Source organism: Schistocerca gregaria, chromosome 7 (genome assembly GCF_023897955.1).
Source record: "Schistocerca gregaria isolate iqSchGreg1 chromosome 7, iqSchGreg1.2, whole genome shotgun sequence".
NCBI classification, from domain to species: domain Eukaryota; kingdom Metazoa; phylum Arthropoda; class Insecta; order Orthoptera; family Acrididae; genus Schistocerca; species Schistocerca gregaria.
In genome coordinates this window covers 475947578-475961145 of record NC_064926.1, presented here as the reverse complement: position 1 = coordinate 475961145, position 13568 = coordinate 475947578, and the positions used below count along the sequence as shown (strand labels likewise).

Sequence of the window (13568 nt, the reverse complement as noted above, 5' to 3'; positions counted from 1 at the left end):
CAGCGGCTACATTTCTGCCAGCCTTTCTGTAATAATGCAGAAGGAACATCCAGCTTCTAATAGCCCTATTATAAAACCTTGTTCAAACTTGGTAAGGTATTGGTAATTGTGTCTTTGCCACCTGAAAGGCATACTCAGCTAACATCAACTCCTCATGCCCAATCTTGAAGGTAACTAACGCTCATGATCATTGCAGTGTGTATTTAAAACAAACCTGGTTTGCATCCTCACTGTGGAGCTACTAGCACCACTCTGATGCACCTGGCTAAAAATCTGAATAGACACCATATTTGAGATGCCCATAACTCCTACTTGGTGTTGCAATTCTTTTTCCATCAGTGTGTGTTTGTGTGTGTGTGTGTGTGCGTGTGTGTGTGTGTGTGTGTGTGTGTGTGTGTGTGTGTGTGTGTGTGATCGTGTGATCACACATGCACACGCTACCTTTTTCTAATTCTTGTTCTGAGTTTCTGTAAAGAAGATACATATGATCTGAAGCTCATAACAAATATCAATGTTGTACTATCTTACCTAATATTCTTCTATGTCAGTGTTATGACCTCCTTTCGATTGACTGGCATGCAGGAGAAACGTGAGTTTCACATCTGAAACATAAACATTTGTTAGGAGAAGAGCCACTGTTACTACTTTGCTCTAATTTGTGTTTCCACCAAGACTGGCGTATCAAAGTGTGACTTTTTTTCCATTTCCGCTAATAAAATGCCAAACAGTTCCAACAAACATTTTAATGCCTGTCCTCATTTCTCATAGATTCTGTATTTGATATGTGTGATATCCCACAAGCAGTTTTTTACATTAAGATCTTCAATTAGTTACAAAAAAGATTCCATCATCAGCATAAAGGAAAATATAAAATACAACCACCTCAGGTGACAACAGTAACACTAACTTCTATATACCAGACTGAACTAAACTTTTCCTGAATGCATTGACACTTGTAATGTCATACAACATTGTTCCAGAGAAATCATTTTAAACCTGCAGTACAGCTTCGAGACATGGGAACATGTTGTGAGTCAGAATCACAGCAGTGCTGACTCAGGCTCGACTCAGCCATGCAACAAAGACATGCAAAATTGAGTCTCGCTGTGGGCTTAATTTAATCTGAGGTGCTCTATATACCATCATCAGTGTAAAACAGAAGATAACCAGAAGACGGTGTTAAAGTATCATGACAAGAAGCTACTGACATCCAGCATTTCCCTGAAATACCATAGAACAAGGTATATTCTGCGAAAATTTTAAATATCAGAAGTAAAATGTACTGGTACAGGGTGTATACACAAACAAGGAAAAGAAATTCCTGGATTTCCCCTTTAAAAACACACCTTCTCCCGGGTGAAAATACACTTTTTCCTTGTTAAGTGACAGTATAATTTCCCTTGGAGCTGTAAAATGAATCAATCCTTTGAATGGTTATTGTTTTATAGACTGACATAGAATTTCTTGGCACTTTATAAAACAAAACTCAGGGGAAAAAAGCACTTTTTGGAAAGATCTTTGATGTGCAGTAACATGTACACTGCATATTTTTATATTACTTAAGTATAAATTCGAATTCCACCAAAAACCACATTACTTTCAAAGCATTGAAATCGAGAATGTGATGCGCTTTTGTAAGCTAGTCATAGCTCATGTCTCGTTATCTCATCAGCAGATGACAGTGGATATTCAGATCATAGGACACGTGATGTAGTCAGCCAATAGCAACATCACTGTTATGTAGTGTGAACACACAAACAGCAAAAGTTAATTGTTTAAATTAATATACATAGTGTTGCTATAAGGAAAGCAAAGCTTTCACTAATATTGGTCACGAAGGTTAATAAGCTGCAAGAGAAGCTAAGCTTTCTCATATAATGCTGATCTTTTTTGCACATTTTACACTTTAAGATATATCACACAAATCTCCCAGTAAAATTTTTAATAATGACATAAATGTTTGATCTTCTGGGCTTGAATTTCTTCCAAATGGCTTGTCATCAAAGAGTTTATTTTTAAATGAGAGTCAAATGCTCTGTGATTTAAGAAATTCATGGTACATTCTCGCACATAGTTCATCTTCTGTAAAAGGAAATTTGCTTTGAAAGTAATGCTTTTGAAACCATCATTCCAAATATTTTCCTGTGACCTATTAGAAATAGGTTCATTTCAGCAGTTGCCAAAAAGGGTCAGATAACAGGCATCACTTGCACAGCTAGCCCATACATTTATACGTGCAAAACATTAAAAGATTTTACATTGTCTCATAAAAGAAACAAGACATTAGAGGACACTCCAAGAGCATCAGAATGTTGTGAACCATACTAAAATTCATAATCCCACTTAAAGTGTACATTCCTACGTCCAGCTTCCCAATGAAGTAGGCCTCGACCTGATATTAAGCTTTTCAATGTGGTTTCCAGGATATAAATTCTCTTGGAGTACCAGTATTTTATTATCTCATGTTTGGTTCTGTATTATGCCATAATGCCAAAGGTGCTAGAAGATGAAAATGTGCATTTGAAATGCAGTGAACAGTTGAAACTAGCCAATAGCGTGGAATTAGAAATTTTGATTCAAATAAATTAACATTGGAAGCAAGGTGATTAATGCTTGACTGTCAGAAAGGTGGAAATAAAATAAAATCTGACATTAGTAACATATTTTAGCCTTCTGTAATTACGTGAATGTATTTTAATTCACTTGATAGCTCCCGGCCACAGCAATCCGTTTTGTGTGGTTGGGTTGGGTTGGTTGGGGAAAGAGACTAGACAGTGAGGTCATTGGTCTCATTGAATTAGGGAAGGATGTTGACCATGCCCTTTCAAAGGAACTATCCTGGCATTTGCCTGGAGTGATTTAGGGAAAACCTAAATGAAGATGGCCGGACGCGGGACTGAACTGTCGTCCTCTCGAATGCGGGTCCAGTGGGCTAACTCCATTTTGTTTTCATCTGATGTGAGAGCAGTAAACAAAGAGCAAACAGCAAAATCACTAATTGTAAACACACATGGAGACTACCCTCCTCCGCACTATAACTCAAGCTGCTCTGCGCGTCAGCCACGGATTTACGATACTTCCACACTGTGGCAATACTACATGGTGGTGAGCCCCCCCCCCCCCCCCCCTTTCCGTCCCTTGAGAAAAATTATAAAAAATCAACATTTCTTGAGGAAATGTAAGACATGTTATTTGTTCTTAAGTCAGCCAGTTTCATATTCTACACCACTACACCCCACCCCACCCCCCCAAAAAAAAAAAAAAAAAATCGAAATTAATACTTGATTGGATTATTTGTAAGTGGGCGAACAAGAACTATTCAGAAAATATGCACTCTTTATTGCCTATTAGCTAATAACTTGCTGTTTTGTGTTACATAAAATTAAATGTAGGATACATAAAACTAGTAAAGATAAGAGACAAGCAAGACAGTACATACTTCTTCAGTCCTTACGTCCTAGCATATTTTTCTCTCTAATCTTGCTACAGCTTTACATTGTTTGCTTTCCTTCCTATGAAAGAATCTATTACCTCAGCAAACTTCATCAAACATTTTGCCACATGAAAAATCGAAATGTCATTATCTAATACTGAAAAAGCTGTTAATGCAAGTAGTACCAGTACCCAAGACTGTTTGGTTTCTTGATCTGATTACATCTATTTGGTCACTGTCTGCTAGATAAAACAAAATAGGTCTTTCTAATATTGCAGCAATTGTAGCACACACAAAATAAATGAGACTGCTTTGGCACAAAAATTTCATTTCTATAATGCGACAGAATATAATTCACAAATTACCAATATCAAATGCCTATTAGGTCTACTACAAGCAAAACGCTTTATGTTAAGAAACAGTTTCACATTTCATTAATATACTCCAGTTATCTGAAGCAAGTGACTGAAAAGTAGTAGTACAAAATTTTTATATAAATTTGCAATCATCATATTCTTCCATAATTTGCGTGATGTCCCTGTTTCTTCTCCTTCCTTGTTCTAACAAATAATCTTGTCATCAATAATTCTGTAACTATTGCTGCCAGTGTCAAAACTTATTCTCCAGTTATCTTTACTAACCCGGCCAGAATCACTGCTTTAGTTAACCTGCGAATATTCTCTGAATAGGTATTATTATGTGTTTGTGCAATGTGTTTCCCGTGGTACTCCCAGAATAGAACTTCCTGTGGCTGCTAGCCAGAGACTGTAAAACTGGCCCTTACTAGTGTAGCAATCAGGCCAAAAATTTTCTGTCAAAATTTCATTTTCTTGGATATACCGAGAAGTTAATAACAATCTTTCTTATCTGTTATTCCTGTTAGTTATTTATTGATTTTGCTAGTAATTTTAACAACACTGATCATTTGCAAACCCAGTCAACCACACAGACAAACAGCGATTGTCATTCATCCATTTGGCTTTATTCCGCTCAGCTCGTACAGCCCTGTCCCCTTTTGTCAGCAGTTATTCCTAGATGCGAAGAGGATTCCCCTGGCAGTGACATCAGGTACCCTATGCACACATTCAAAAATCAGTTTATGATACATTCAGAAACCAACTTAAAATATGTTAAAAAATCAACAGGAATGCATTTGGCACCCCCCCCCCCCCCCAAAAAAAAATTGCCACCCAGGTCAGATACCCCAAGTTTGCATCAAACCAATCTTTTGACAGAAGCTTATAACAACACATAACCTTCTTTTCTGGCTTTATTATTAACTGTGTTTTACTTCCTAAAATGGTACAGTTTAACATGTGCTTTTAATAGAAACTTGAATAATGAGCAATGGTAAAAAATAATCTCCACAATACACTAACAGTGGCTTGCAGTGTGTGTGTGTGTGTGTGTGTGTGTGTGTGTGTGTGTATGTGTGTGTGTGTGTGTGTGTGTGTGTGTGTGTGTGTGTGTGTGTGTATGGCTTACATAATACCCACTGGAAGACCAGCTTGTGTTATCCAACATGTCTATGTAAGATATGCAGCTGGACTATCATAAAAATGTATATTTGCCTACTTGCTTATTAAGCTATAAGTCTATTTTCAGCATACAAATGTAAGTTAATACGTGTTTGAAACCTGTTTTTATGATTTTCTGTTACCTGCTTCTTATTTATTTATTTATTTGTTCCTGTGACTTCGTTTCTTCTAAGATGTTAAGTGTTGGTAGTTACATTAGTGTAACGATAAAAAGTGATATCCCTATTACAGACTGAACAAACAAAAGTAATGAAAGTCAACATTTTTAAAAATCATGTACCTAGCATTTCTATTCATTGTTGCTATATTGTTTCTTAAAACATGCCAAAACATATTTGATAATTTAATATCCACCAATCCTAAATCTAAGTGTTACATATCACTGTGTTAGATGGATAGTTTAAAAGCCTTCTTTTTTTAAAAAAAAAAAAAAAAAAAAAAAAAAAAAGGTGGGGGAGGGGGGGGGGGGAGCGTGATTTACACAGAGCAAGAAATGTAATGTTCTTATCCACAGTTAGAAGCAGAATGTTTTTATCCTGAATGATGAGAAAGTACAAAATATAATAACTCCAATGTTATTCATTATGTTCGTTCCACAACATAAAAGTTTTTATTTAGTTAATTTCAGATCAATTCAAAATTGGGAAACTGAAACATTAAGAAATAAGTGTTATTTCTAAATTTTCTAAAAACAATAAATGTAGTCTGAATTGTACTTTTCTAATTAGTGCAGCAAAAGATTTTCCTAAACTTAAGCAATAATAATAACAATAATAGGAATAATAATAACAAGAATTCCACTACACATATGACTTAAACTTTGATGCTTCCTTTGTTTGATGGAAAATAGCCTATTTATTAGTAATAATTACAGCAAGTCACTAAACCTTTCTGCGTATTAGTTTCTAGCACCCATATTAAAACTAGTTAGCTGCTCCTCCTGTAAGATATCTATCCACTTTTTCTCTCATTTAGTGGTTTCTTTTCAGTGAGATCCTTTTAGTTACAGTTTGCATGACTCTCTTAAGTTTTCTGTTTCTTTTCTTTCCCTTTCTTTCTTTGGCCTCCATCATTGTCTCACGCACAAAAGGCATTTGTGCGAAATAGGCCTGACCAGGATATTTCTGTCTTGCGCCGCCAGGTAGAGACCATAGGTGATGCTTACATGGTTGTGTCCGGTGCTCCAGAGAAAGAAAAGAACCATGCAGAGAAAGTATGTGATATGGCCCTTGACATGGTGGAGGCAATCACAGATCTCAAAGATCCTTCAACAGGTAAGATAATCTGATTTTTAACTATCTATATCCTGAATGAGATTTCCACTCTGCAGCGGAGTGTGCGCTGATATGAAACTTCCTGGCAGATTAAAACTGTGTGCCCGACCGAGACTCGAACTCGGGACCTTTGCCTTTCGCGGGCAAGTGCTCTACCATCTGAGCTACCGAAGCACGACTCACGGCCGGTACTCACAGCTTTACTTCTGCCAGTATCCGTCTCCTACCTTCCAAACTTTACAGAAGCTCTCCTGCGAAACTTGCAGAACTAGCACTCCTGAAAGAAAGGATATTGCGGAGACATGGCTTAGCCACAGCCTGGGGGATGTTTCCAGAATGAGATTTCCACTCTGCAGCGGAGTGTGCACTGATATGAAACTTCCTGGCAGATTAAAACTGTGTGCCCGACCGAGACTCGAACTCGGGACCTTTGCCTTTCGCGGGCAATCTCATTCTGGAAACATCCCCCAGGCTGTGGCTAAGCCATGTCTCCGCAATATCCTTTCTTTCAGGAGTGCTAGTTCTGCAAGTTTCGCAGGAGAGCTTCTGTAAAGTTTGGAAGGTAGGAGACGGATACTGGCAGAAGTAAAGCTGTGAGTACCGGCCGTGAGTCGTGCTTCGGTAGCTCAGATGGTAGAGCACTTGCCCGCGAAAGGCAAAGGTCCCGAGTTCGAGTCTCGGTCGGGCACACAGTTTTAATCTGCCAGGAAGTTTCATATCTATATCCTTTCTCTGCGTCATTCCAATTTTATACCCTTTCAGTAACCCTTCTGAAATGCTTTTTAAAAATTAGTGCCTGCATGATTTCATTAGAGGCCAACCCAATTTCTGTCACTTGGCATTCCTCAGCAAAGTAAGACAGTAATGATTCACTTAATAACCCACGAACTGCTTATATATAAATATATCAAGGTGCTTGTGGCTTATATCCTCATGCCATTCTTTTGACATTACATGACAGTCAGGTTTGTGTGTAATCAAATATTGTTGAAGTGCTGGATATATACATGTGAATTTTGCATTAAGGATTTGGGCACAAGTCTATCTGTAATTCTTCTGTCAAAGGGAATATTCAACTGGCAAAACTACAAATTTACATTAAGACAAAATGGTTGTCTAGTGCTTACCTCCAGGAGCTAAAATTGTACATATTGTCAACAGAAACATATAAAAACACAAAAAACAGTTCTAGTATTAGGAGCTATTGGTACCTTCCTCAGAGAGAAAACAGGAATAGGTTCCATTTTAACTGTCTCCAACCTGCCCATCTTTCTTTCCTGAGGAAGGAACTAATAGCTTTGATTGTTTTTTTTTAATTTTTTTATGTGTTCATTGGAAGTACATACAATTTTACCTCCTGAAGTATGGTACTGATCACCTACTATGTTGCCACACATTGTAACAGACATTTCATTCTGGAAATACTTCACTTAAAAATTTATATATTTGCAATTTCCCTTGGCAATACTTTTGACAAACTGTGATATGGCTAATAGTCATTGAAGCAAAATAAATCTTTTGGTGTCTGCAGAATTACGAATCTGTGTTTACAGCAATACCATGACAGCTTTGAAATATTAACATCACTCTTCCTCAGTCTGGTGAATCTAGTAATCTGATGTTAAATAACTCGTATAACACCACTGAGATAAACATGAAATTTTTTACATTTGTTACTCTCAAAACACATTGCAATTAGCAGCTTCTTCTATTGATTTTATAGGTAGTTTATGCAATGCAAGCTATCAGGTACACACTTTAAACAGTGGCAACATACTTTAGTCCTATTTCAGAACTGTGCCACTGTGACTATTTAAATGTTCATAAACCACAAGTTAAATGTTTATTGTCAGTACTGGATTCTTCATCGAGTGAGTCACAAAAACATTTAACACGGAGATGTTAAAAACATGAATACCAAAAGCAGGCTAGTTGACACAGTTCGTGTACATAACTAACTTCATGGAGATAAACAAAGAAAATTGGATACATTTTTACTTGTGGTGGTTGTAAGGTATTAAGTGGTTGGTAGCTAGACAAGGACTACCCCAACTAGTGTCTAGTGGCTCTAGTTATAGACAAGTGTATGGATAATTGTGGAATTTGGCAATTATGTTTTAGTTTATAATGACAAAAAGGGCAAAATAGTGTTGTGGGCTTCCCATTGGAGGTTCGAGTCCTCCCTCAGACATGGGTGTGTGTGTTGTCCATAGCATAAGTTAGTTTACGTTAGATTAAGTAGTGTGTAGGCTTAGAGACCAATAACCTGAGCAGTTTGGTCCCTCCCATTGGAGGTTCGAGTCCTCCCTCGGACATGGGTGTGTATGTTGCCCATAGCATAAGTTAGTTTACGTTAGATTAAGTAGTGTGTAGGCTTAGGGACCAATGACCTGAGTAGTTTAGTCCCGTAAGACCTTACCAATGTTGTTGGAATCACAGTGATCTGGAAGTAATCTGCCGTAACAACATGTTAGATAAGTGGAAAATGCCAAAGTTGTATGGACAATATTATTAATACTATGATGCCACACAGATTCCCCATTAACTAATTTATATAAATATGTATGTCAAATAATTAGTAAATGGTGCCACACAGTATGATTAGGGAACAGAGCACTGGATTTCTGTGACAGATTCAGTTGTGCTGAAACAATCTTTTTATTTAATCTTTCAGTTTCAAATTTCATGAGCACTTCGAGTAACAAGCCCACTAATGGTCAGACATCTACCCATTGGTGGGCTTGTTACTGGAAGTTATGGAATCCAGTTGATTTTGGCCCTCTGCACTCAACTTTGTTGGCTGTATATGCTCACATGCTTAATAAGCATGCTTGATGCATGCTGTTTCCATTTGAAGGCTCAGTTTGTCACTGTGGTTCATACTTTGATGGCAGATTACACTTGGGACCTGAAGATGATTCTTTTCAGCATTGAAACTGGTAGCATGTTTTGAATAAATGACATTGGATTACAATACAGCTTTGGTTTCAATTATCATTTTTCAAGTACTCCATGTCCATTTGCTGTCCAGATGTCACTGATCGATTATCAGAGACATTGATATTATAGTCATATGATAATACTTTTTGTTTTGTTGTTATCTGCACAATTTTACATTTCTGAACATTTAAAGCAAGTTGCCAATTTTTGCACCACTTTGAAATCTCATCAAAACCTGACTGAATATTTATGCAGTTTCTCTCAGACAGTCTGAGATACTATTAATATCTTCTTTGAGGTCATTAATATATGACATGCAGAGCAAGGTTCTCAACAGATTTACCTCATGCACACCTGAAGATACTTCTACATCTGTCAATGACACTCTATTCAAGACAACTTGCTGCATCCTTCCTTCCACAAAAATCCTCAGTTCAGTCACAAATTTCACTTGCTATGCCATACTATTTTACTTTGATAATAAGTGTAGATGTGGTACTGAGTCAAATACTTTTCAGAAATCAAGAAACACTTCATCTACCTGGCTGCCTTGATCTAAAGCTTTCAATATGTTATGTTAGAAAAGTGAAAGTTTGGTTTCCCATGATTAATATTTTCGGAATCAATCCTGTCAGGCATGGAGGAGGTCATTCTACTTGAGATGTCTCATTATGTTTGAGCTCAAAATATGTTCTATTGTTCTGCAACAATTGGATGTCAAGAATGGGTGGTAATTTTATGGATCAACTCTGCAACCCTTCTTGTAGAGGGGTGTGACTGGACAATTTCTTTTGTCGGAGGGATCTATACTAGATGGCACTTAAAGGCTGAGCTAATTCAGCCACAAATTCAGTCCAAAATCAGATAGCAATTCCATCAGACCCTGGAGCTCTGCTCAATTTTAATGATTTCAGTTGTTTTTCAACACCACTGACATAACACTTATTTCACTCATCTTTTGAGTAGTACAAGGATTAAATGGGAGGTTCTCGTGGGTTTTCCTTTGTAAAGGAACATTTGAAAACAGAGTTTAGCATTTCTGCTTTTGCTTTCCTACCCTTAATTTCTGTTCCCGACACATCCATAAGTGTGTGGACACTATCTTTTCATGCTGCTGACAGCTGTTACATATGACCAGAATTTCTGTGGGTTTTGTGTAAGATTGTCTGACAATATCCCACTAACAGTAGTCACTGAAGACATCACAGAGTGCTCATATGATACCCAAATACATTTCCTTCAGCATCTCTCTATATATAGCCCCACACTATGTTTTACACTTATTATGCAGTAGTCTCTGTTTCTTTAGAAGTTTATTTACAGTGACTATATACCATGGAGGGTCCTTCCCATTATGAACTGTCCTACTGGGTACATATCTATCCAGTGCATGCCCAACTACCACACAAACTGATATTTAGTGGTTGTACATGCAGTTAAAATGGTTCCTCATGCACCTGGAATGAGCCTTGCAGCCATGTAGCTCTGAGTGCTGCCAAGTGCTCAAGATCAATTCCAGCACAAGGTACAGACAAGAAATCTATCCTAAGATTGCACAGAAGTCATTGTCTAAATGATATGAAACATCTGCAAAAGCCCACAAATTTTTTGCCCCAACCTGAAAACTCTACATCTGAACACAGCAAATGTACATCATTTCCACCCACCTCACTTGACTTACACACTGCGATGCACCCAACTTCCTACCCCTATGAGGTCCAAACTTGCCATAGGTACCTACAAACATGCATTCAATAAAAATTTATGTTTCTTTCCACTCAATAAACAAAATTTTGCATTGCACATATTTTGGTTGTGTTTATATTCAATTGGAGCATTTGCTTGACAGCTCTGGACCTCCCATTTTTATTTAACACTGGGTTACCATTCCCACCTCACATCCATCTGTTATGTCAGGACTGATGATCTAACAGTAAAAGTGCATGCCTGGAAACCTGGAGATCATAGGTTAGGATCCTGGTCTGCCTTTAACCAAGCTTTCACCTCCAAAGAACGTGGAGATTCACCAGGAATGACAAGTGGTCCAGGTTCCACACTAGCCATAGGTCCCCTTTCCCTAGTAGGACTTAGTTGCAGTGAAATGGACACAGAGGAATTATGGGCAAATTGTGATCTGGAGAATTATGTGCCTAGTAAGTGGATTAAGCATGAAAAAGACCCACAATGGTGTAATAAAAAGAGTTGGAAAATGCTGAAGGAGCAGAGGCTGTTACTCTTGTTTCAAAAGAGAAGATACAAATGACAACAAGTAAAGGTTAGTAGAGCTTCTAATGTCTGGGAAAAGATCTATGCATGAAGTATACAACTACTACCACTGTCATACCTTATCAACAGGTCTGGCAGAGAATGTACGAAAATTTTAGGCCTACATAAAATCACTGATTGGTTCTAAGGCTTCCATCCAGTCACTTGTTGACCAGTCTGGTGTGGCAGTTGAAGACAGCAAAACAAAAGCTGAAGTTTTAAGTTTCATGTTCAAAAAATTGTTCACACAGGAGAATTGTACAGATTCCTTTACAGATTATCTAGTAATATGTGTCTCTGGGATAGAGAGACAACTAAAGGAGTTGAAAACAAATAAGTGACCAGATCCAGGTGGAATCCAAGACCCGCTAGGTTAGCCATGAGTGCTAATGCGCTGCTTCCTGGACTCAGGCAGATGCGCCGGCCATGGATCAAATCCACCCGGTGGATTAACGATGCGGGCTGATGTGCCAGCCAGCCTGGATGTGGTTTCTAGGCAGTTTTCCACATTCCCCTAGGTGAATACTGGGATGGTCCCTGTGTCCCGCCTCAGTTACATGACTCACAGACATCTGAACACATTCGCATTATTCCATGGATTGCGCTGGCCACAGACAGCTAGGGTACACTCATTCTGTCCCCAGGGGTACAGGGTGGCAGCAGGAAGGGCATCTGGCCACTTCTTAACATTAACATTGCCAAATCCATACCTAACCATGCCGATCCTGCATTACCACAGGATACAGGCACAAGCAATAGATAGATAGGTAGATAGATCCAGATGGAATCCCAGTTCAGTTTTTCAGAGTACTCTACAGCATTGGTCCCTTTCTTATCTTGCATTTATTGTGAATCTCTATCCCAGCACAAAGTCCCAAGTGAGTGGAAAAAAGCACGAGTGATTCCTGTGTATAAGAAGGGTGAAAGAATGGACTTGCAAAATTCCAGACCAATATCCCTAACACTGGTTTGCTGCAAAATCATTGAACATATTCTCAGTTTGAATGTAATAAATTTTCTTGAGACCAAGAAGCTTACATCCAGAAATCTTCATGGGTTTAGAAAGCACCACTTATGCAAAACTCAGCTTGCCCTTTTCTCAAATGATATACTGCAAACTATAGATGAAGGGCAACAAGCAGATTCCATATTTATAGATTTCCGGGAGGCTGTTAAAGAAGGTATAAGCTTATGCAATACATTCACAGATATATAGGTGGGTCGAAGACTTCTTAAGTCATAGAACCCAGTAAGTTGTCTTCTACAGCGAGTGTTTCTCAGAGATAAGGGCATCATCAGGTATGACTCAAAGAAGCAGGATAGGATTACTGTCACTCTCTATATACATAAATGATTTTCTGGACAGGGTGGGCAGGAATCTGCAGTTGTTTGTTGATGATGTTGTGGTGTATGGTATGGTGTCAAAGTTGAGTGACTGTAGGAAGGTACAAGACAACTTAGACAAAATTTATAGCTGGTGTGATGAATGTCACCTAGCTCTAAACGTAGAAAAATGTAATTGAGTGCAGATGAGTACGAAAAAAGACCTATAGTACTTGGGTACAGCATTAGCAGTGTCCTGCTTGACAACGTATTGTCATTTAAACATCTGGGCATAACGTTGCAAAGTGGTATGAAATGGAAAGAGCGTGAGAGGACTGAGATAGGAAATGCAAATGGTCAGCTTTGGTTTATTGGGAGAATTATAGGAAAGTGTGATTCATCCATAAAGGAGACTGCATATAGGATGCTACTGCCACTTATACTTGGGTACTTCTAGAGTTTTTTGGATCTGTGTCAGGTTGGATTAAAGGAAGCCATTGAAGCAATTCAGAAGTGGGCTGCTAGATTTGTTGCTGGTAGTTTTGAACAACATGCAAGTTTTATGGAGATGGTTTTGGAACTCAACTGGGAACCCCTTGGGGAAAGGCAATGTTCTTTTCATGGAACACTACTGATAAAATTTAGAGAACTAATACTTGGAGCTGATGGCAGAATGATTCTGTTGTCTCCAACATACATTGTGTGTAAGGACCATGAAGATAAGATACAAGAAATTATGTCCCATACACAGGCATCCTGGCAATTGTTTTCCCTAGCTCTGTTTTTAGTGGAACA

At 38.2% G+C, this 13568-nt stretch overlaps 1 protein-coding gene across 2 annotated transcripts in view; it reads left to right on the top strand.

The window, feature by feature from the left end:
• LOC126281270 (soluble guanylate cyclase 88E) overlaps positions 1 to 13568 on the top strand; it is an 883920-nt gene that overhangs the window by 837473 nt on the left and 32879 nt on the right. For both annotated transcript variants that reach the window (XM_049980094.1, XM_049980093.1), the window contains exon 13: positions 6113 to 6245. In XM_049980094.1, the coding sequence (XP_049836051.1) occupies positions 6113 to 6245 (133 nt within the window). The remainder of the gene's footprint in view (positions 1 to 6112; positions 6246 to 13568) is intronic.